Source organism: Rhincodon typus, chromosome 38, assembly GCF_021869965.1.
Source record: "Rhincodon typus isolate 14 chromosome 38, sRhiTyp1.1, whole genome shotgun sequence".
In the NCBI taxonomy this organism is placed as follows: Eukaryota; Metazoa; Chordata; class Chondrichthyes; order Orectolobiformes; family Rhincodontidae; genus Rhincodon; species Rhincodon typus.
The window spans coordinates 18,566,466-18,590,190 of record NC_063369.1 but is presented as its reverse complement, the minus strand read 5'-3'; the positions used below and the strand labels follow the sequence as shown (position 1 = coordinate 18,590,190).

The 23,725-nt window shown below is 42.7% G+C and overlaps 1 protein-coding gene across 1 annotated transcript in view; it reads right to left on the bottom strand.

The window, feature by feature from the left end:
• Positions 1 to 269: 269 nt before the first annotated feature.
• Positions 270 to 23,725, bottom strand: part of lmx1al (LIM homeobox transcription factor 1, alpha-like) — a 34,441-nt gene continuing 10,985 nt past the window's right edge. The window contains exons 2-3 of the mRNA XM_048617844.1: positions 855 to 933; positions 270 to 460 (exon numbers count right to left, since the gene is read on the bottom strand). Coding sequence (XP_048473801.1) covers positions 270 to 460; positions 855 to 933 — 270 coding nt within the window. The remainder of the gene's footprint in view (positions 461 to 854; positions 934 to 23,725) is intronic.

The window sequence follows — 23,725 nt, the reverse complement described above, 5'->3', positions numbered from 1 at the left end:
TCATAATTCACCATTATCCCAGAAAATTCCACAACTCACACAATCCCAGATTATTCCACAATTCACCACCATCCCTGAATATTCCAGAATTCATTACTGCATAAGAATATTCCACAGGCCACTACCATCTCAGAAAATTTCATAATTCATCACATTCCCAGAATATTCTACAATTCAGGACATTCCCAGAATATTCCAAACCCCAAATTACCCATACTTCATCACAATGCCAGGATAATGGATTAAAGTGAGTTAATAAACCCAGGGTCTTACTTTTCATAGTCGTGTTTGCAGTACAGCTGCCTGTCCCGGCAGTAGCAGGTCCCAGAGAGTGGTTGCAGGCATGTTGTACATTTTAAACAAGATTCGTGCCAGGAGCGTTCATTGACACGCAGGATATAGCGATCGGTGATGGTGAGTTTGCAGCCTGCACACATCTGACCTGGTTCCTGCCCTGAGCCTAGACAATGACATTCTGCAATGAGTTTACAGAAAAGGATTTCCTCCCCTCGTCTGCCCTGCTCATGCACAGATCCCTGACCCTCACCATCTTACACGTCCCCTCCCTTCACCCTGGCGCACCTTATCTGTGGGTGTGTGTCATCTACAGGATTGGGGAAAATCATCAAAACTCGCTCAACAGCAACTCTTAAATCTGCTACCCTAGCCGCCTGAAAGGAGTTTTGCAATGCCTGGGAATGCCCCATGCCTCATTCACTTGACCAAAACCATATCTGATGCCCTCTTCCCATTCTCCCATGGCAGATGTACTGATGCCAACACCAATGGGGCAAGACGATGGATACTTATTAGTGACTTATCAGGGAACAGGTCAATGAGGAAGCAATACTTACTGCTGTCGCATGTGGGAGAAGTTTGTTTCAAACACGTTGGCGTCTCTTCTGTTTTCATGTTGCCTGACACATTCAGAACCTATCAAACAGAATGGATAAACGTTAATTCAATGACAAACAAAACATGGCCGCAATGTTGAACCAAATTTCGACCTGTGACGTTACAACAGAGAATGCTGGAGAACCTCAGCAGATCTGGCAGTGAATGTGGACAGAGACACAGTTAACACCTTCACTATAACATCATTAGACCAGCTACGTGGGACTGTTCCACCGTTACATAGGATCATGGCTGATCCAACATTCCTCGCATTCAGTTTCCTGCCCTTTCCTTGTAGCCCTAGTTTCTCGACTGATCAAGAATCTAACCATCTCAGCCTTAAATATACACAAGGACTTTGTCCCCACAGCTCTCTGTAGAAAGAAGCTCCAAAGACTCACAACCTTCTGAGAGAAGCAGTTCCTCTTCATCTCTGTCTTATATTGATGTCCATTTATTTGGAAACTATGCTCTGTAGTCCTAGACTCTCCCAAGAGGGAAAACATCCTCAGCATTTACCCTGACAAGACCCTTAAGAATCCTATATGTTTCAATGAGATCACCTCTCGTTCTTCTGAACTCCAATGAGTACAGTCCAGACCTTTGCACAAAAGACAATCCGTCTATATGAGGGATCATTCTAGTGAACCTTCTCCGAAATTTCTCTAATTAAATTATATCTTTCCCTAAACAAGGGAGATCAAAACTGTTCACAGTACTCAGATGTGGTCTCATCAGTACCTTGTAAAGTTACAGTAAGACTTCCCAACTCTTATACACCAACCCCTTTGAAATAAGGGCCAACATTCCTTTAGCTTCCTGATTCCCTGCTGCCCCATGTGCTAGCTTTCTGTGTTTCGTGCACAAGTACCTCCCAGTCCCTCTGTGTTGCAACTTTCTGCAGTTTTTCTCTTTTTTAGGTAATACTGTTCTTTCATTCTCCCTTCCAAAATGAACAAATTCACATTTGCCCACATTGTATTCCATTTGCCAATTTTTTACTCCCTTAATCTATCAATATCTCTCTCTAAACTTTTTGTTTCCCTTTTGCAACTTGCCTTTCCACCTATTTCTGTATCGTCTGCAAATTTGGCTATAGTGTTCACTTCCTTCCTCTAAGTTACTAATATATATTATAAACAGTTGCAGTTCCAGCACTGATCCCTGTGGAAACCAGCTAGTTACAGTTCACCACCCTCAAAAAGGGCATTTATTCCCATTCGCTATTTCCTGCCTATTAGACAACTCTAACCAAACTCAGCTTGAGACCCAGACCAACCACAGAGACACCTGTTGCTATGCCAAGGCTTACACAACATAACCCGCTACAAAGTGAAATCAAACAGAATTGTGGGCAGCAGTACATCCCTACCCAATGAGCTCAATGCATTCTACATTCACTTTGAACAGGAGCTCAGTGAAATAATATCACCGGTCCCAACAGCCTCGGGGGCACACACACCCACGGTCACCGCTGCAGATATTAGATTGACCTTCTTGTGAGTGAACCCACAGAAAGTGACTGGCCTGGATGGAGTCCCGGCCATGCACACCAGCTGGTGGGAATATTCGCAGACATCTTCAACCTGTCCCTACAACGATCTGAAACCCACACCTGCTTCAAGACCACCATCGTCCCAATGCCAAAGAAAAATCAAGCAGCGTGCCTGAATGTCTACCACCTGGTGGTTCTGACATCTATCATCATGAAGTGTTTTGAGAGGTTAGTCATGGCTCACGTCAACTCCAGCCTCCCAGATTCCCTTGATCCTTTGCAATTTGCCTATTGGCGCAACAGATCCATGGCAGACACCAATTCCCTGGCCCTGGAACATTTGGATGACAAGGGTACCCACATCAGACTCCTACTTATTAATTACAGTTCCACCTTCAACCCCATTATTCCAAACAAACTCATCTCTAAACTGCAAGCCCTAGGTCTCAGCTCCCTGCTCTGTAAGTGTATTCTGGTCTTCCTGACCCATAGACTGCAGTCAGTAAGAAAAGGTGACCTCTCCACCATAATCCTCAACACCGGTGCCCCACAAGGCTGAGTATCCAGCCCCCTACTGTGTTCCTTATACACTCTCAACTGTCTGACCAAATTCTGCCCCAACTCCATTTACAAGTTTGCTGGTGACACCACCATTGTAGGTTGGATCTCGAACAACAACGAGACAGAATACAGGATTGAGTGCTTGGTGGCACGGTGTAAAGATAAACAACCTCTCCACCAACATCAGCAAAATAAAGGAGCTGGTCATTGACTTCAAGAAGTGGAGTGGGGGGGGGCACGCTCCTGTCTGCATCAATGGTGCTGAGGCAGAGATGGTCGAAAGCATCAAGTTCCCAGGAGTGATGATCAACAATCTGTCCTGGTCCACCCATGTCAATGTGATGGTCAAGAAAGCACAACAATGTCTCTACTTCCTCAGGAGGCTAAGGAAATTTGGTATGTCAACGAAAACTCTGAGCAATTTTTATAGAAAGCATCCTATCTGGATGCATCAGTGTGGTATTGCAACTGGTCTTCCCAAGACTGCAAGAAAATACAGGAAGTTGTGAGCACAGCCCAGCCTATCACACAAACCAGCCTCCCATCTATTGACTCCATCTATACTTCCTGCTGCCTCAGGAAAGCATCCAACAGAATTAAAGACCCCTCCAACCCTGGTTACACTCTCTTTCACAGTCTTCCTTTGGGACAGAAGATATAAAAGATTGAATACACGTACAAACAGATTCAAGAACAGCTTCTTCCCCACTATTACAGACTTTTGAATGGTCCTCTCAAATGCCTCCTTATATGCTTTATCTTTCAACTTTACCCGCAACTTAACTTCCTTGGTTAGGCATGGTTGGTTTATTCCCGTTAGAATCTTTTGTCCTTACTGGGATGTATTTTTACTGAGAGTCATGAATTACCTCCTTAAATGTCTGCCACTGCTTGCTACCATCATTCCTGCTAATCTATCTCCCCAGTTCACTTTAATCCACTCTACCCTCATTTCAGTGTAATTCCCTTTATTTAAGTTAAACTCTTTTGTTTCCAACCCTAGTTTCTCACTCATGAATAGAATATTAAATTTGATTATGTTACAGCCACTCCCCCCTAGGGGACCGTTTAGTCGAAGGTAATTTATTAAACCTGCCTTGTTACCTATTACCACATCCAGGATAGCCTGCTCCCTGGTTGGGTCCATGACATACTGTTCTAGGAAACTATCCCTAATGCATTCTATCAATTTGTTATCATAGCTACCCTTTCCAATTTGATTAACCCAATTAACATGAAAATTAAAGTCACCCATAATTATTGCTCTATTCTTTTTACATGTTCCTATTATTTGTTGATTTATAGCCTTTGTCACAGAGTGGCTATTATTTAGGGATCTATACTCTACCCCTATCAATGCCATCTCTCTCAACTGTCCTCATTTCATTTCCTATTGACAGGGCTATTCACCTCATTTTCCATGTCTCCTGTTCCTCCGAAAGTTCTAATATCCTTCAATGTTAAGTTTCCAGTTTTGACCTCCTTATAGCCATGTCGCTGTAATGGCTATGAGACAATTTTCATTTACCTTGATTTGCGCCTTCAGTTCATCTACCTTATTCCGAATGCTTCATGCATTAAGATACAAAGCCTTTACGTTTGTTCTGTTATCGAGTTTCCCTACACTTGTGGGGTCTGTTGGTACAATATAACATTCACATGTTCTGTATCTTCCTTTATTTCTGGTAATGCTCAGCCCCATCACTGACCTGCAATCCTACCTTCTCCTTTATCTTTGATTTTATCATTTTCCTTGCAACTGAAGCACACCCCAATTATTTTGTTTAAAGCCCTACCTAGATCCCCAGTTGTGTGATTCACCAGGAGTCTGGTCCCAGCATGATTCAGCTGGAGACTATTCTCTCCTTCCCCAGTACTACGCCAATGTCCCCTGAATTCAAACCCATTTCTCCCACACCAAACTTTGACCCACATATTTATCTCTTTAATCTTGTTTAATCCTCTGTCAATTAGCTCATGTTTCAGGTAGTAATCTGGAGAGTATTACCTTTTTGGTTCTGTTTTCCAGTATAACCCCTAGCTGCTCATATTTCCTCAGCAGAACCTCTTTCCTGTTTCTGACTATATCATTGCTACCTACATGGACCACATCAACTGGATCATTCCCTACCTACTCCAAGTTCCTCTGCAGGCCAGATGAGATAGCCTCTGGGCACAAGGCAGCCTTTGGGACTCAATCCTGGTCACAGAGAATAGTGTCTATTGCCTTGACCATACTATCCTTGATTACAACTACATTTCTCTTTTCTCCCCTCTCTTGAATGGCCCCCTGTACCACAGTGCTATGGCCTGTTTGCTCATCCTCCCTACGGTCCTCAATCCCATCCACACAGGGAACAAGAATCTCAAACCTGTCAGACAAGCTCAGGCTCCTTCAGCACTATCTCCTAGATCCCTCTAGCTGCCTTGCTTGTAGCCACACCCTCTTGTCCCTGGCCACAGTTAATCTAAGGGGTGTGACTGTCCCCTGAAACACAGCTTCCAGGTAACCCTTCCCCTCCCTGATGTGTTTGACGTGCAGGCTCCAGCTCATCACCTCTGAGCCAGAGTTCCTCAAGCAACCAAAACCTGTTACAGATATGGTCCCAATGAACCACAATGGGGTCCATCAACTCCTACATAATGCAATTACAGCACATCGCCTGGCCCTGCATCTCTTTTTTTTAAACTTTGTGTCCAGTATGACTCCTTATTGAACTGAAGAATAGGTTGAAAAGCCATACACAACTTTTCGTCTCTCAATCCAGCTCTGAAGAAGAGTCAGATTGGACTTGAAACATTAACTATGTTACTCTCTCCACAGATGCCACTATGGTTTTCCAGCACTTTCTGTTTTTCTTTCAGACTTCCAGTGCCTGCAGTATATTTTGCTTTACTTTAGGTTTGTGATAGACGACTGCACAGATGGAAATGGTTGAGGAAGGTATCTGTTCTGATCACTGAGGAGAGAGCTCATTGTCCAGTGTCCATTAATCAATAGTTTCCAGTCTCCAAAGATTCCAGTGCACTCACTGTTATGGACCAGACCAAACCCCCTCAAAATATTCAGAAGATAGTCTAGACGCTAGCTTTCTGTTATTTTAAAGGTAAATGTAAGGTGTTGTGCTCCAGATGCAATTCAATTGGACAAACTACCGTACTTAAAGCAAAACACATTTTATTCATCCACTACAGTTAAAATACAAAAAAGGAAGGAAGGAATTGGAATAACTTAAGTCTATTGGAAAACTTACCAGAATAATAGATGCAGTAACTATTACTAATTAAGTGTTCCAATACAATAACACCCTGTTTACACACCCTTGGCAAAAGGAAAATTTAGAAAACAGATTGCCTCACTCCAGTAGCCGGAAGGGAAACTCTAGCTTTTGGCTGTAACCGAGAGACAGAAAAAATAGCTTCCAATTCTTCAAGATCCCAACAGCAACTGCTGAAAACTAAAACTAAAAATCCTGGTTCTGTGGAAGCACAACCCCACCCATTCAGGCTGCTTCTATTTTTCCATTTTAACAAAAACTCCAAGGCCTCCCAAGCTGTTTACTCTAGTTGCTCTGGTAGACTGCTTGGCGCCTGTGCCTTAAAACCTTTGTTCGAAAGAAAAAAACTAGTACAAAATAACCTCTTAAAGCCAGAGCATTGTCACATCACCCACCTGATTCTGATACTGAATGGCTAGTCAGTTTTGTGCTCTCAAAATGGATTAAATTCATCACTTTATACTCCTACCATTAACCATGGTGAGAGCACAGGTCGGGGATAGGACGGCTAGAAACTTAGCCGTACTTTGGTTAGCACTTTGGATTCAGTTGTTGTCCTCCCATGAGAGGCTTCTGCCCTTCTTACAGACTGGAGGTGACTCACACTGACCAATATCTACTCATATCAAAGCATGGCCCATAGATACAATCATGTAGCCACTTGTATGACAATGGCATATGGAAGACTCCCAGAAAAATGGCCATGAAATACCTCAACATATACCTGGGAATATTACACATTATGTAGATATTTGCAGCACAAGTCATGTTTCATGTAAGGAATGTGATTTATACATATTAATGTAATTTATTTTAGTGTTGTATTTTGAACAAGTGGCATGTGGGTTTTGGTTTATGTGCATTTTGGGGTTAAATGAGTAACATATCAGTATTTCTATAGCCATGGCCAGTGTGAGAAAGAAATAGTCCCTGAAGTGATTGTAGGAATTTGTATGCATTGTGAAATATTTATGATCAGTCAAAGTAAATGTTGAAAAGCATTGGCTTGCTTTCTTTTTACAGAATCAGGAAATTGTGTTTTTTTTTGTTTAGGGGAAAAATCCATATGTTGGAAAGCTTATGGGGTCCTGGTTGATGTTAGATGAGAAAAACAGCTTCTCCTTGGAGAAAGGAGTTAGTTCAGAATAGTTTGGAAGTAGATTACCTCAGATTCAGGGTTTTATTTTGAACTTCCAGACCAGAGGTGTTTGGTTAAAACCCTGAAGAGTTATTTTTGAAGCTGAGAAATTGGTTGTATGAATAATCAAGGCAGGGTTATCAAATTCTTAAGACCTAAATTGGAAGAAGAAGTTAAATCTGACTGCAGTAGACACTTTCCACTATTAAAGACTGACTGTGCCCAATCTCTCTCCTTAGATTTTTAAAGAGACAATTCCCAATAATATCTCCACAGAATACTAAAGATTCACTATTATCAATAAACTTCTCATATTTTATTGAAGAGAGATAGTCCCCAATGAATCAACACAGCTCGTTAAATCCATCAACTACAATAAACTCTCCCCAAATCATGAAACAGAGATTGTCCCCACTAAGGTGCTATTAAAGAGATTCTCTCCATGTGAGTCAGGTGAGACTGAGCAGATAAAAGGAACCACAGGTTATTAATGGAGATGGTCCCCATTAAACTCCTCACAGACTGTTAAAGAGAGACTTTCACCAAGAGTTTATAATGATTCTTAAAGAGAGACTGTCCCCAATAAACTGTGCACAAGTTATTAAAAACAGATTGTCTTCAATAAACTCTCTATAGATTATTAAAGAGAATCATTCTTTAATCATTAAAACAAATTATTCAATGGCGACTTTCCCCATTAAGGTTTCACACAATGGGCCAAAGGGCCATTTTCTGTGCTGTAGATCTCTATGACTCATGGGGAAATCTAGAACATAGAGCCACTGTTTAATAACAAAGGTGCCACTCATTTAAAACAGAGATGAGGTTTTTTTTTCATCTTAGAGAGTCAAGCGGACCCTCTCTCAGGAAAGATGTTGGAAGAAGAATCTTTGAGTCTTTTTAAAGCAGAGATAGATAGAGAGACAGAGTCTTGTAAAGCTAGAGGTTACAGTTTTTTAGGATTAGGTGAGAATTTGGATTTGAGGTTACAATCAGATTAGCCATGATCTTACTGAATCATGGAATAGGCCTATGGCACTAAATGGAATCAATCATCTTGCTCCAAATTCATCAGTTTATATAATTGTCCATAGATCATTAAAGAGAGGCTATCCACAATTAAAATCAAATTATTAAGGAGACACTCTTCCCAATAAACTTCCTATTTAATTGTCAGAGAATTTCCACAATTGGCTTACAACAGATCATTTGACCAAGACCATCCCCAGCAAATTCAATACAGATTATGAATGCAACATTCTCCCCAATTAACATGCCACAGATCATTAAAAAGGGACTTGGCCAATAAACTGTCCACAGATTATTAAACAGAGACTACTCCCAATTATCTCTTCACAGAATATTGCCTGAAGATTGCCTCCAGATAAACTTATCACAATCAATAAGGAAGCACTATCCCCAAATAACAGACCAGAGCTTATTCAGCACAGACTGCCCCATTAAACGCTCCATAGAATATTAAATAGAGACTGCCCCAACTCAAATCATTAAAGAGAGTGGCTCCCCAAAATTTCTTCACAGACCATTAAAGAAATATTGTCCCAAATAAACATTAGATTATTTATGAGGGATCACCCCCATTTTATTCTGCTAGGACTTTAAAAGGGAGTTTTACTTTTAAAGAGAGACTATCCCCAAGTAGCCTTCCACATAGTTTTAACAGTCCCCAATTAATACTCAATAGATTATTAGAGAGAGAGAGATTGCCCCCAAAAACTCTCCACTGATCATTAAAGGAAGACTGCCCCCAACAAATCTTCACAGATTATTAAAGATACTGCCTCTAATACACACTTCACAGATTATTAGAGAGACTGTAACCCATAAACATGCCACAGGTTTGAAAGGAAAGATTGTTCCCAGTAAACAATTTTAAGATGGAAACTGTCCCCAGTAAACTCTCCACAGTTTGTAAAAGGAAGACTCTTTTACAGATTATTAGAGAGATGGATGCAACAAAGTCTTCACAGAATATTGAAGACAGACAGGCCACAATAAATATGTCACAGATTATTCAAGGCACACTTTAACCAATAAACCCTCCAATGATTAGTAAACACAGACTGTCCACATGGAGTATTAAAGCTGCTGTCCCCAGTACTTTCTCCACAGATTTTACTGAGGGACTGTCCCTAATCAATGCACTACAGATCTTCAAAGGCACTATCTTCATTTAATTCTCTCAAACTCTGTGCTAAAGACAGACTGTTCCTAAAGGTCTCTCTGCAGATTATTAAAGAGAAACTGTCCCTCAATTTCCCCCATAAACACTCTACAGACTTTCAATTAATACTGATCCCAATAAACTCTGCGTATTAAGAGAAAATGTTCCCAATAAACCTGCCACAGATTTTTTTTAAATAAAGACAGCCCCCAATTAATGTTCAATAAATTATTAGGAGAGACTGCCCCCAAATAAAGTCTCCACTGATTGTTAAAGGGAGCTTGTCCCCAAAACATCTTCTCACAGCCTATTAAAGACATATTAATAAAAGTGCCACTGATCATTATAGAGACTGTCTCTAAATAATGGTCCATAGAGTTTTAAATGTAGACTGTCCCCACTATACACTCCTGTTTAATAGAGACTGTTCCCAGTCCTTAAGGGGAGACTATCTCAACAGATTATTAAAGAGTCTGTCTTGAATACACACCCCACAGTTATTAAGGAGGGACAGTCTTCCATAAACCTACCACAGATTAGTAAAGACAGACTGTCCCCAGTAAATGTATTTTTAAAAATATAGCCTGTCCCCAGTAAGCTCACCACAGATTATCATCATCTATCAAGGTATCTTCAGACCCAAAGGAACAAGGGAAGAGATGGTTGATATCCCAGCTGAGGGTTAATTGTGTGTGAAATGTGGGGATTGAGTCATCAAGTGGGGGTGAGTTTTACAGAGTGCAGCTCACTAAAATGAAGCTCCCACATAAAAACGTGAACTTGGTCTCGGTTTACAAACAGAGATCTTCTGGTGTAAAACACTGTTTATTAAAGAGACTGTCCCTGGGACTGTGGAACTGGGTTATTTCTTTACCAAGGAGGAAACAAATGATGAGCTTAACCCTTTTATTGCCATACAGAAGCAATGTGATTTTTTGGATGGAAGTGGAGCCTGATGATTTAAACACAGATGAAGGTTAGACCAAATTGTTAACTTTCATCCGTATTCAAGTTTATCAAAAAGATGATTTATTGACAGCTTATGAGGCATGGTCAGAATTTCTCAAATTTGGAAAGAATGAGAATAGAACTATGCAAGAGTACGTAAAAGAATTCAATAGATTGTATGGAAGACTGTTCCATTTAGAAATTCATGAAACTGTGCTTGACATTTCAGTTTTTAGACTGTGTGGAAGTAACAAGTATGGATAGTGTTCTTACAGATGAATCTTACAGGAATAAGTTTTCCTCACATATGGGATGTAGGCATCGCAGGCTGGCCAGCAATTGTTATCCATCCCTACTTGCTCTTCAGAACGTGCTGGTGAACTGCCTCTTGAACCACTGCAGTCCATGTGCTATAGTTTGACCCACAATGCCCTTGGGTGGGGATGGTGAATTCCAGGATTTTGACCCAGCGACAGTGAAGGAACGGTGATATATTTCCAAGTCAGCATGGTGAGCGGCTCGGAGGGGAACTTGCAGGGAGTGGTGTCCCCATGTAGTTACTGCCCTTCTTGCCCTTCTAGGTGGAAGTGGTTGTCAGTTTGGAAGGTGCTGTCTAAGGATCTTTGGTGAATTTCTGCAGTGCATCTTGTAGATAGTACACACCGCTGTGACTGAACGTCAGTGGTGGAGGGAGTGGATGCTTGTGGATGTAGTGCCAAGCAAGTGGGCAGCTTTGTCCTGGATGGTGTCAAGCTTCTTGAGTGTTGTTGGGGCTGCACCCATCCAGGCAAGTGGGGAGTATTCCATCATACTCCTGACTTGAGCCTTGTAGATGGTGGACAGGCTTTGGGGAGTCAGGAGGTGAGTTACTCGCTGCAGTATTCCTTACCTCTGACCTGCCCTTGTAGCTATTACATTTATGTGATGAGTCCAGTTGAGTTTCTGTCTAATGATAACCCCTAGGATGTTGATAGTGGGAAAAACAGTGATGGTAACACCATTGAATGTCAAGGAGTAGTGGTTAGATTGTTCTGTTTTGGAGATGGTCATTGCCAGGCATTTGTGTGCCACAAATATTACTTGCCACTTGTCAGCCCAAGCCTGGATATTCTCCAGATCTTGTTGTTTTGAACACAGACTGCTTCAGTATCTGAGGAGTCACGAATGGTGCTGAACATTGTGTGATCATCGGTGAACATCCCCACTTCTGACCTTATGATGGAGGGAAGGTCATTGATGAAGCAGCTGAGGACACTACCCTGAGGAACTCCTGCAGAGATGTCCTGAAGCTAAGATGACTGACCTTCTACAACCACATCCATCTCCCTATGTGCCAAGTATGACTTCAACCACTGGAGAGTTTGCCCCCTGATACCCATTGATTCCAGTTTTGCTCGGTCTCCTTGATGCCACACTCAGTCAAATGCAGCCTTGATATCAAGGGCCAAACTGGGGCGTCACTGAACAGGTTATTGCAGAGTAGGTGCTGCTTAATAGCACTATTGGTGACATCTTCCATCACTTTTCTTTGCTGATCGATAGTAGACTAATGGGGCAGTCATTGGCCAGGTTGGATTTGTCCTGCGTTTTGTGTACAGGACATACTTGGGCAATTTGCCACATTGTCAGGTAGACACCAGTGTTGTAACTGTACTGGAACAGCTTGGCTAGAGGAAAAAATTCTGGAGCACAAGTCTTCAGGAACTATTGCAGGAATGCTGTCAGGACCTATAGCATCTGCAGTATCCAGTGTCTCCAACCATTTCTTGATATCACGTGGAGTAAATTGAATTGGCTGAAGACTGGTATCTGTAATGCTGAGGACCACTGGAGGAGGCCGAGATGGAGCGTCCACTCAGCACTTTTCGCTGAAGATTGCTGCGAATGTTTCAGCCTTATCTTTTGCACTGATGTGTCTTCCATCATTGAGGATGGGGACATGATCTGCTGCCTGTGGGATCACTTAGCTCTCTCTATCACTTGCTGCTTATGCTGTTTGGCACACAATTAGTCCTGTTTAGTGGCTTCACCGGGTTCACCTCATCTTCAGGTACGCCTGGTGCTTCTCCTGGCATGCCCTCCTGCACTCTCCATTAAACCAGGGTCGATCCCCTGGTTTGATGGTAATGGTTGAGTGGGGTAAACACCAGGCCATGAGGTTGCAGATTGTGCTGGAGCACAATTCTGCTGTTGCCGATGGCCCACAGCGCCTCATGGCTGCCCAGTCTTGAGTTGCGAGATCTGTGCGAAGTCTGTCCCATTTAACACAGTGATAGTGTCACACAACATGATGGAGGTTATTCTCAATATGAAGGTGGAACTTTGACTCCACAAGGACTGTGCAGTGGTTGCTGTTACCAACACTGACATGGACAGATGCATCTGCAGCTGGCAAATTGGTAAGGATGAGGTCAAGTATATTTTTCCCTCATATTGGCTCCGTTACCACCTGCTGCAGATCCAGTCTAGCAGCTATACCCTTTAGGAGCCGATCAGCTCAGTCAGTCATTGGCTCAGTGTTATTTTCTGTGAGCTTCATGGAAGGTTTCTCTCCATGAGGTCTAATGGATTTGTTTGCATGATCATCCCAAGCTCACCTCCTTAACTAGCTCCCCTGTACCTCATGAAAACTGCACCCCCACCCCGCCCTTGCCCTGCCTATGGATGCATAATTTACTGACACTTGCCCTGGCACTGCAGACATAGGGAGATTGGTGCCCACTCTGTGGCAGGGACTCTGAGGTCCTGCTGGTGAGGGTGATGCACAGGCAGGACTCCCTCTTCCCACAGGACTGGAGGTCACAGTACCAGCCCATGCTAGCCTGGTCCGAGATTGTTACCAGGGTCTGTGCGGGCTCAACCATCTAGAGGAATACCCAAAGTGTAGGACGAAGGTCAATATCCTGCTCCGCTCTGCCAGGGTAAGCACCACAAAATTCTCTCTGCGACCGTGGGAGGAAACTAGAGAACCTGGAGAAAACCCACGCAGACATGGGGAGAATGTGCAGACTCCACACAGACAGTTGCCTGGGTTCGATCCCACCCTCGGGCAACTGTCTGTGTGGAGTCTGCATATTCTCCCCGTGTCTGCATGGATTTCCTCCGGGTGCCCAGGTTTCCTCCCACAGCCCTTGAGCTGGTCCTCAAATACTGACCAGATCTTTCTCTTGATCTTGTGTGTCATCCTCAAAAGGACTGATGTGAATCCTGCTGTTCCCAATAGAAAATAAATCTTTAAGAGCTCTCCTCTCAGAATCAATGATAATTCAATCTACATTAAGGTTGTATATGTTGCTGAAGTAGTTCTAGTCTGGTGAAGTTGTCACTTGCTGTGTAATCCATAGTCACATACTGGTACATACACATTGGGCTGAAGGGCTTTGTTTCTGTGCTGTAGATCTCTCTGAGTCTATGAACATGCTCACCTTCCATTTCTTGCGTAAGGTATATGTTTTTTTCTTTTATTGCTGTAGAGTGCAGGGCGTGTTTCTTCTTTTCGTTTATTTGGCTCATTATTCTGTCTTTCTATTTTCCTTCTTTTGCTTTTATTTTACTTTGTTTTTCACAGCTTCAGCCTCTTTAAGATGTCTTGCTGAGTGTGGGTCTCGGCCTTGAAGAGATACATGCCTGCAGTAGCAAGTCGAAGCCACTAGAGGGAGTTCACACCATATGAAAAGAGTGATGATGTTGTGTCACCTCTGGCACTGAACTGAAGGGGATATATGACAGTACGTTGAACCAACCACTGCACACAGGTAAGCTTCTGTAGGTTAGGAAAATGACTTCTTAGTGCTCAAGAAGCAGTTGGATGAATACATGAATAGGAAGGGAATACAGGGATATGGATCCTCTAAGTGAAGACAGTTTTAGTATGGAGGGTAAAATGTGGAAGTGAAGGTTTGGCTGGCTGAAGAGCCTGTTCCCGTGCTGTATTGTTCTTTGTTATTTGACTGTATCATATGACTGTCAATGTCAGTTTTAAGCTTGTGTGAAACCTTTTGATTGCCTTATCATCATTGTTTTGCTGGGAAGCAGGCTGAAACTTCATTTTGTATATTTGTAAAGAATATAGAGATTTCGAGCTCGATAGATCTGGAACTTTTAACAGAAAGAAAACACCTCTGGCTCCTAGTTATTTAGTTTGCAGACGTGTATTCACAAACTTATTGTGTCCCAATATTTTACAGTCCAGGGCAGCCTAACCTTCAGTGAGGATTTTTTATAAGAAGTTACTGGTGCTTACAGCCACTGTTATGTGATATATCAATGATTTATAATTATCACATTGTGAAATTTATCTTAGTGCTATACTTTATTAGGGAAGGATGGTCCCCAAAATACTTTCTACAGAATATTAAAGACAGGCTCCCCCAAATAAATTCTCTGCTGATTACTAAAGAAAGATTGTCCCCAATAAACCCTGTGTTACAGCCAAACTGGAAGGAGTACACCACTCATCTTTCTCCATTGATCCAGAAGCTGTCATTAAGTGTATAAATGTGTAACATCCCACTGAGGCCCCTATAATAATCAATTTGCCGAACTTACTGCTGGTCTGGACAAAACCAGATCCTCTCCAAAACCTCACCAGGTCCTCTTAGTAACAATAGAAAATTCTATTTGTTGTAACACACTTAAGTTTGACAAGAACAGTGAAAAGAAAGGATATCTAATTTATGTGACTTCAAACTGTACTGCTTTAAGACCATGCACACAATCACAAACAAGAGACAAATGGTTTAACAAAAACACTAGGGGTAGAAAAATAATACAGACTAAGCAAATCCAGAAGATCAAAACGCAAGACCACAAAGTGTAAAGTTACTTTTCTCTCAGTCCTTTAAGTCATTTGCAATGACGGTACAGTGTTATTTGTAAGATTATGGTTGTCCTTCGATTCTATGGTTGATCAGGTGAACTTAGATGTTTTGTATGGATTCTTTTGTTTAAGCTCTCGTGGTTTATGCCTTTCTCTGTATGGGGGGGGGGGGGGTGGGTGGGGAGCTGCAAGAGAGAAGGACAGTCTGTCTATAGGCTCTAGATGTTTTACCTCTCTGCTAGTCTTGGCACTTAGAGCTTTGTAATACTCTGCAGCTCAACCATAAGAGTGCTGTTGCCAGGCAGAATTTCCTTTAAGATGAAATATTCTAAATTCTCCCTCCTTACTGCTTCCAAAAGCAACATTGTATTGCGCAGGTCAACAATATGCAGCTCTTAACTTTCAAGTTCCTAAAGAAACGTCTTGATATACTATTTCAGTTTATCATCCCAAAACTGAAGATTATGTAGACTCTTGCATGTCCCCACTCGTAAATAATGAGACACCATTTTTAATTGCATTTCCTCATCAGGTAATCATGAACCATCTAGAAACATAAAATCACAGAATTCTATATTAAAATTACGTTCAGTTACACTTACTTATTCTTTATCCAGCATTGACATTTCTTCATCTACCTCTCAACTTCTAGTTATTCCACAACATCACATTCTTAATATGTCAGCAATGAATCGAATGGTTGAATCAATAAACTCCATCAGAACAACCTTGTATTTCAAGTCTTAACTTTCCTTTCAATAAAAGCTAGCAGATTATGGTCAGTTTATATTAGACTTCCTTTGCATCCTTGATGGACAAAGCAAATAATAATCCCCAAGAAGAAATTTATTGGTACAATGGCCTGTGTCCCTACCTCTGATACAGGAGGCTTGGGTTCAAGTCCCACCTCCTCCAGAGGATTGTCATAATATCACTGCACGGATGGATTAGAAAATAATACTCCTGGAGTTTCCTTTTTTGCTCCAGAGAATATCTTCAGATATTGGTTTAATTTGTTAGAGAAGTACCCCACTGGCTTCTCCATTTCCAATTTATCACCTTACAATAAGACTGCACCTGCCCCTACCTCACCAACATCACCAGCATCAATTACTATTTGAAAAGGTTTTGTGAAGTCAGGGACTGTGAACACTTTCGTTCATTAAGGCTGCCTTCTGGCTCTCAAAAGCTGCCTGGCACCCTCCTGACCAGACCACTTTTACCTGTTTCATGACAAATCTGTTAAAGCTACAGATAATGTGCTGAAGTTAGGCACAAACTTCTGAGAAACTCTTTCATTCCCAAAGAACTCATGATTTCCTGCTTAGATTCATGGTTAAGGAATTCTATCAACCCCAACTTTCGCTGTTCTTAATAACACTTGCTCTTTTTCTCTGGGTAACTTACTCCTGCTTTTACAAAATTTATTACTAAACCATCCAACTGTAGTTGCCTGACCAGGCCCTCTGATTGTCTTGCATGATCTTCCTAGATGTTACTGTCTATTACTGCTTTGTCTAAGTAAGTACAAAGACATGAAAATTAGGTGGTTTCTTATGATAGATTATTAAAGAAATTGTACCACTAATTTCTGCTCAGAGTATTGTTGAGAAGCTGTCTCTAAAACAAACCCCACAGAACATTCAAGAGACACTTTCCCCATTGGACTTTCATAGGATCCCTAGTGTGGAAGCAGGCCCTTCGGCCCATTGAGTCCACACCAACTCTCTGAAGAGCATCCTTCCCAGACTCACCCCAACCTTGTAACCTTGCATTTCCCACAGTCAAACCACCTAACCTGCACATCCCCTGACATTATGGGCAATTTAGCATGGCCAATCCACCTAACCTGCACATCTTTGGACTGTGGGAGGAAACTGAAGCACTCAGAGGAAGCCCACACAGACACTGGGAGAATGTGCAAACTCTACACAGAGTCGCTTGAGGCTGGAATCAAATCCAGCTCCCTGGTGCTGTGAGGCAGCAGTGCTAACCATTGAGTCACCGTGCCACCAAAAGTTTAACTAACACAGTTGGTCCTCAATAAGCTCTTCACAGATTAGTATCTGAATTTTTGGCCCTAATAAACTCTCCAAAGATTGTTAAGCACTATTTTCCTTTAATGAAGAAACTGCAGCTTATTAATGAGAGAATTCCCCAACAAACTCTCCACAGATAATTGAAGAGAGACCATCCCCAATAAAGGGAGACTGTCCCAAATAAAGTTTCCATTCCTTATTGAAAAGGCATGGTTCCCAATGAATCCTCCACAGAATATTAAATATACGCTCTCTTTCTGAATAAATTCTTCACCAATTATTAAAGACAGACTTTCCCCAGTAAACGTACAAAATCTTGTTAAAGATAGACTTACTCATTAAACACTCTGCAGATTGGTAAATATTCACTTTTCCCAACTGACTCCCCATGGTTCATTATAGAGAATGTTGGGCTCCCACAGGCAACACCGAGGCCATGCAGACTGAGTCATTTGTGGGTCAGATTCTCCCACCCATGTAGATGTGTAGATGTCATTGCTAAGATATCCTGAGGTTTGTGGCGATGGTGCTAAATGTTAAAGGCCATTGTTTACCCATACAAGTGCTGCCAGCCCAGAGCTGCCCTATGTGGTTTGATTAACCACAGACACGGCAGCCAAGGGGGAGTTTCATGCCCCATTTTGTAGACAGAGACTTGGAGGTTCTGGTGAATGTGGCAGTGCAGAGGAGGGACATTCTGTTTCCTTGGGACTGGCAGCAGATATGCCAGCCTGGTCAGATGTTGCCACCTGGTACAATGCAGTCTCAGCTGTCTATAAAGAAGGTCAATGCTCTTCCAAGGTAAGTTTGATATTATCTTCTCTGTGTGTGTGTGTGTGTGTGTGTGTATGAAATCACACTATTTATCTGTGCCAACATGCCCACTTCCCACCAAGGTTAGCATCCTACCACTCACTCACTCTCGCCTACCCCAACTCGTCCCACTACCAACTCTGCCTCATCCTTGTGATGCCTATTCACTCACTCTGAGCACCTCAGTATTTTTCACTCGGCACTAACAACAGTGACACCCACTTTCATCTCACCCAATCCCTGTCTGTCTTCTGTTTCTTGGGACAACACGCCATTCAATGGCTCAATGAGAAAAGTGGGCCGCCCAACATTTTGCCCCTCATCCCATCTGTGGCCCGATTCCAAGTGATGAGCTTAATTTTATTCACACCTGGGATGGTGGGTGTCGCTGTCTGGGCCAGCATTTATTGCCTGTATCTAGTTGCCCCTTGAAAAGTTGATGGTGAGTTGCCTTCTTGAACCACTGCTGTCCATGTGCTGGGAGTTGGCACACAAAGCCCTCAGGGCAGGAATTCCAGGATTTTGACCTGGCAACACTGAAGGAACAGTGATATATTTCCAAGTCAGGATGGTGAGTGGTTTGGAGGGAAACTTGCAGGTGGTGACGTTCCCATGTATCTGCTGCCCTTGTTCTTCTGGATGCAAGTGGTTTGGAAGATTTTGTCTAAGCAGCCTTGGTGAGTTGTCTACTCATCATATCGTAGAATCCCTACAGTGTGGAAGCAGGCCATTTGGCCCATCGAGTCCACACTGACCTTCCGAAGTGCATCTGACCCAGACCTACACCCTACCCCAAATCCATAACCCTGCATTCCCCATGGCTTACCCACCTAGCCAGCACAATCCTAGACACTATGGACAATTTAGCATGGCCAATCCACCTAACCTTCACATCTTTGACTGTGGGAGGAAACCAGAGTTCCTGGAGGAAACCCACGCAGACACGGGGAGAATGTGTAAGGTCCACACAGACAGTGGCCCAAGGGTGGAATTGAACTGTGAGGCAGCAGTGCTAACCATTGTGTCGCCTCTGTGTGCTATTCTCCCATGCTCACATTGTAAATACATTCTTAATAATCCCTTGTTCACAACACATTCTCCTCTCCTCAGTCTCCTGCAGGTTCAGGTGGCATTAGATCAGTCTCAGTGGTCAAAGGTGTGGTGCCATGAGACACCCAGTTGTCCACATTATGGAGGCCTCAGGAGTCACGAGCAAGGCTACGTCCGACACCCCCAGCAGCTCACTGATGCCTCAGTGGATATGTTAGTTATATTGGGGTCAGGAGCTACTGCAGGCGAGCTCATCACTCCCATAGCTCTGCAGCTGACTGAGGGAGAAATGCCCCAGGTCAGTGACACTGGGAGGGGTTCCCAAACTAGGCACCTGCTCATCCCCAGGCAGGAGGGGACCCTGTGGTGTTGGCCATTCTGATTTCATCCAAATGCAGAGCAGGCACAGGGCACTGGGTAAACCGAACATAAGGCACTGCAGCAACACGATGGGGCGCTGCTACATCAGGCATGTGAGGGTCTCTTGGGCACAGGTCAGTGGCTGCCATGGAGAGCCAGGTCCAGCAGCCTCAGGGTCTGCTGGGTACAGGCACAGAGCTGTACTCCATCACTCATACCATTGGTCCTCAGAACCAACAGCAACGTGATGGGCTCAGGGTGGGGGTGTAATGACGGACATTGAGCTCCCTCCAGGTGAGGCCCCATCCTCACAAGTAAACAGGTGCCTCCTGGCACTGCCGTAGCTAGAGGAGGAAACACACACAGGACCCTCCAGAGGCAGGACACTCCAGAGGTGATCAGACCATCCATCTCCACCCTGCTGGCCCTCCCCAGCCCTGTTGGAGGTCAAGCTGACAGGGGATACACATGCTCCCTGGACAGGACCCTCTCTGAACGTCTGGGCCCTGTGGATACTAACTCCCCCTGGATTGCCTGACCAAACCTCAAAAGGCAATGGCCTCCAGTGTAGGACAGTCTTCAAATGCAGATGTACACCCCACACCCCCACACCCCCCAAACCCAGGACTGCACCAAGAGGTGGGGTCAGGGACAGAAAGAGAAAGACCTTGAGAAGGGACAGCGGTGACCTGTTATTGTAAATACATTCTCACAGTTGTAAGTAAATGTTCATTTTTCAGCATCAGCTGTGTGTTAAGAGTCTGTCCAGCTGCTACTGCCTGCAATCAATATTCCACACTCTCTTAAAGAGACACTGTGACCACTAAACTCTCCATAGAGAGAGACTGGCCCTGGTAGCTATTCTGTCCAGGCCCCTCTTGCCTCAAATCTGCCCTCAGCCTTCTCCTCTCCAAGGATAACTTCTTCAATCTGCTCTCATCACTGAACTGTCTCATCTCCACATCCATGCCTGCAGATCCCTTCCATACTCTTTCCAATACATTTTCATCTTTCATCCAGGGTGATGTCCAGGATTGTAAACAGTATTCCAGCTGAGGTCTGACCAGTTCCCATAAAATCATAAGAAACAGGAACAGGCTGTTCGGCCGCTCAGGCCTGCTACACCATTCAATAGGATCATGGCTGATTCCACATACCTCATGTCTACCCTCCTGCCTTTTCCCCATAAACCTTGATTGCCTGACTGGTCAAGAATCTATCTGTCTCAGCCTTAAATATACACAGGGACTCAACCCCACAGCTCTCTGTGGCAAGGAGTTCCAAAGACTGTCAACCCTCTGAGAGAAGAAATTCCTCCTCATCTCAGTCTTAAATTGCAACCCCCCTTTATTCTGAGACTAAGCTTCCTGGTCTTAGAATCCCATGAGGGGAAACATTCTCTCAGCATTTAACCTGGCAAACCTCTTAAGTATCTATTTGTTTCAATGAGATCATCTCTCATTCTTCTAAACTCTGGTGTGTAGAATCCCAATCTGTTTAGCCTTTGCTCATAAGACAATCCCTCCCATACCGGGGATCATCCTAGTGAACCTTCTCTGAAATTCCGAGAATGGAACGATAGCTTTCCTTTAAATAAGGAGACCAAAACTGCTCACAGTACTCCCTGATGTGGTCTCACCAATACCTTGTATATTTGCAGTGAGACTTCCCAACTTCTTATGCTCCAACCCGCTTGAAATAAGGGCCAACATTCCATTCGCCTTCCTGATTCCCTGCTGCCCCTGTGTGCTGACTTTGTGTGTTTCGTACACAAATACCCCTAAGTCCGTTTTGTGTTGCAGCTTTCTGCAATTTTTCTAAATTTAAATAATATTCTGTTCTTTTGTTCTCCTTTCCTTAATGAACAACTTCATCTTTTTGCCCACTTACTTAACCTATCAAGATCTCTCTTTAAACTGTTTACATCCCTCTCACAACTTGCCTATCCACATATTTTAATATTGCCTGCAGATTTGGCTCCAGTACATTCACTCACTTTCTTCCTCCACATCGTTAATATATATCACAGTTCCAGCACTGATCCCTGTGGAAGCCCAATGGTCACGGGTCACCAATCTCAAAAAGAGCCTCTTATTCACACGCTGTTTCATGCTCATTAACCAATTCTCTATCCATGCCAATATACTACCTCCAACATCTTGGACTCTTTTCTTATGACTTAACCTTTCATGAGGTACCTTGTCAAATACCTTCTGGAAGTTAAAATATAACACATCTACTGGTGCCCCTCTATCCATGCTGGGAGAGACATCCTCAAAAATCTCTAATAATTTAGTCAGGCTCAATTTCCTTCTAATGAAGCCACGCTGCTCCTGCTTGATTAGATTGATGTCTCAATTGTTCTGCAATTACTTCCAATTGATCCTAATACTATTCCAACAATAGATGTTAGGCTAATCAGCCTGCAGTTATCTGTTTTTTGCCTCTCTCTCCTTTTGAATGGGGATGTCACTTTGACAGTTTTCCAATCCTCTATTACTCCTCCAGAATCTACAGATTTTGGAAAATTATAATTGTTATGGTCCAGACCAAATTGCCTCAGAACATGTCAAAAAGATAGCCTGGACTCTAACTTTTAGCTTATTTAATGGCTAGTGTAAGGTGCTGCTTTTCTGATGTGATTCAATTTGTCAAACTACTAGGCTTTAAGCACAAACAAAAAAAACAAGGATTGGCTCGACTTTAACTGTATTGAAATACTTAACAAAATAATGTTATTTAACTACTACTCAATGGCTCCCTTACAGCAGCATCCCATAAACACATGTTTGGCAAAGGCAAATTCAGCAAAACAGATTTCCTTCACCTATTATCTCCTCCAGTCCAGGAGACTGACAGAATGAAGCTAGCAGCAGAGAAAGAGCACTGTATCTAGCAGCTTCAACTCCAAAAACCCTAACTTCAACAACTGAAAGCAAAAACTAAAACCCTGGGTCTGTGTGAACCTGACTCTACCCACTCATGCTTCTCTTGTCTCCTTTCTGAAAAAAAACAAAACTGTTTACTCTTCTAAAATTCAATATGAAATTCCAATTTTAAAAAAAATGTCCCAGGAATCATACTGCTGCTCTCTTCATCGATGGTACGGGAAACTCCCCAATAACCCTTGTTTTCACATTCCGTGATGCTATCTGTCCATGTCCAATAACATGGCCCAGGAATGTGACTTGGGCTTTTGCAAATTCACTCTCAGGCAGGTTTAGTGATAAAACTGGCTCCCGAAGTCAATCAAACAATTCTGCTAGATGCTCCAATGTTCTTTCATTTCAAACTTAAAGAAAAAAATCACCAGGTTGCTATGTACACTGAATAATTGGGTAATCCCGAAATAACCTTTATTGGTTAATCTCTGAAAGGTGACTGCTGCATTCTTTATATTAAATGGCATGACTTTAAACTGGTAAGGTACATTTGGTGTCACAAACGCCAAAATTTCCTTTGCCCTCTCTTGGATAAAGGTACCTGACTGTATCCTCTACATAAATCCAACTTAGAGATATAAGTTGCTTGTCCCACCTTCTCAATACAGTCTTCCAAACATGGAATAAGATATGAATCAGCTTTCATAACTGCATTGACTTTGTAACAGTCCACACATAATCGTTGGGTACCATCTGATTTTGGTACCATTGCTATGGCTGAGCTCCAGTCAGTGCAATTCACTTTGATTATTTTGTCTCTGAGTATGATTTCAATTTCTTTTTGAACATGTGCCAATTTTAGAGGGTTAAGCCTATAAGGATATTGCTTAATTGGAACATTTGTTGTCTACATCACTCATAATTTGATTAGCATGTCCCAGCTTGTTCCCAGATATCTCTCCATATGATTGTAATAACTCTTTTTCAAATCATTTTGATTTTCCTCTGGAAGGCAGCTCAATAATTTATCCTAATTTTTGATAACTTCCTCATTGTCCAATTTAATTTGAGGAATGTTCAATTCAAAATCATCCAAACTTGGCTCTTCACTCTGTGTTGGAACCAGTAACCCATTCTCCTTTTGCTTTCCTTCCCGATCAAAATACATTTTGTGCATATTCACATGACACACTCTGAGATTTCTTTCTAACTGGAGTCCTTATCAAATAATTCACCTCACTCAATCTCCTTTTGATTTGATAA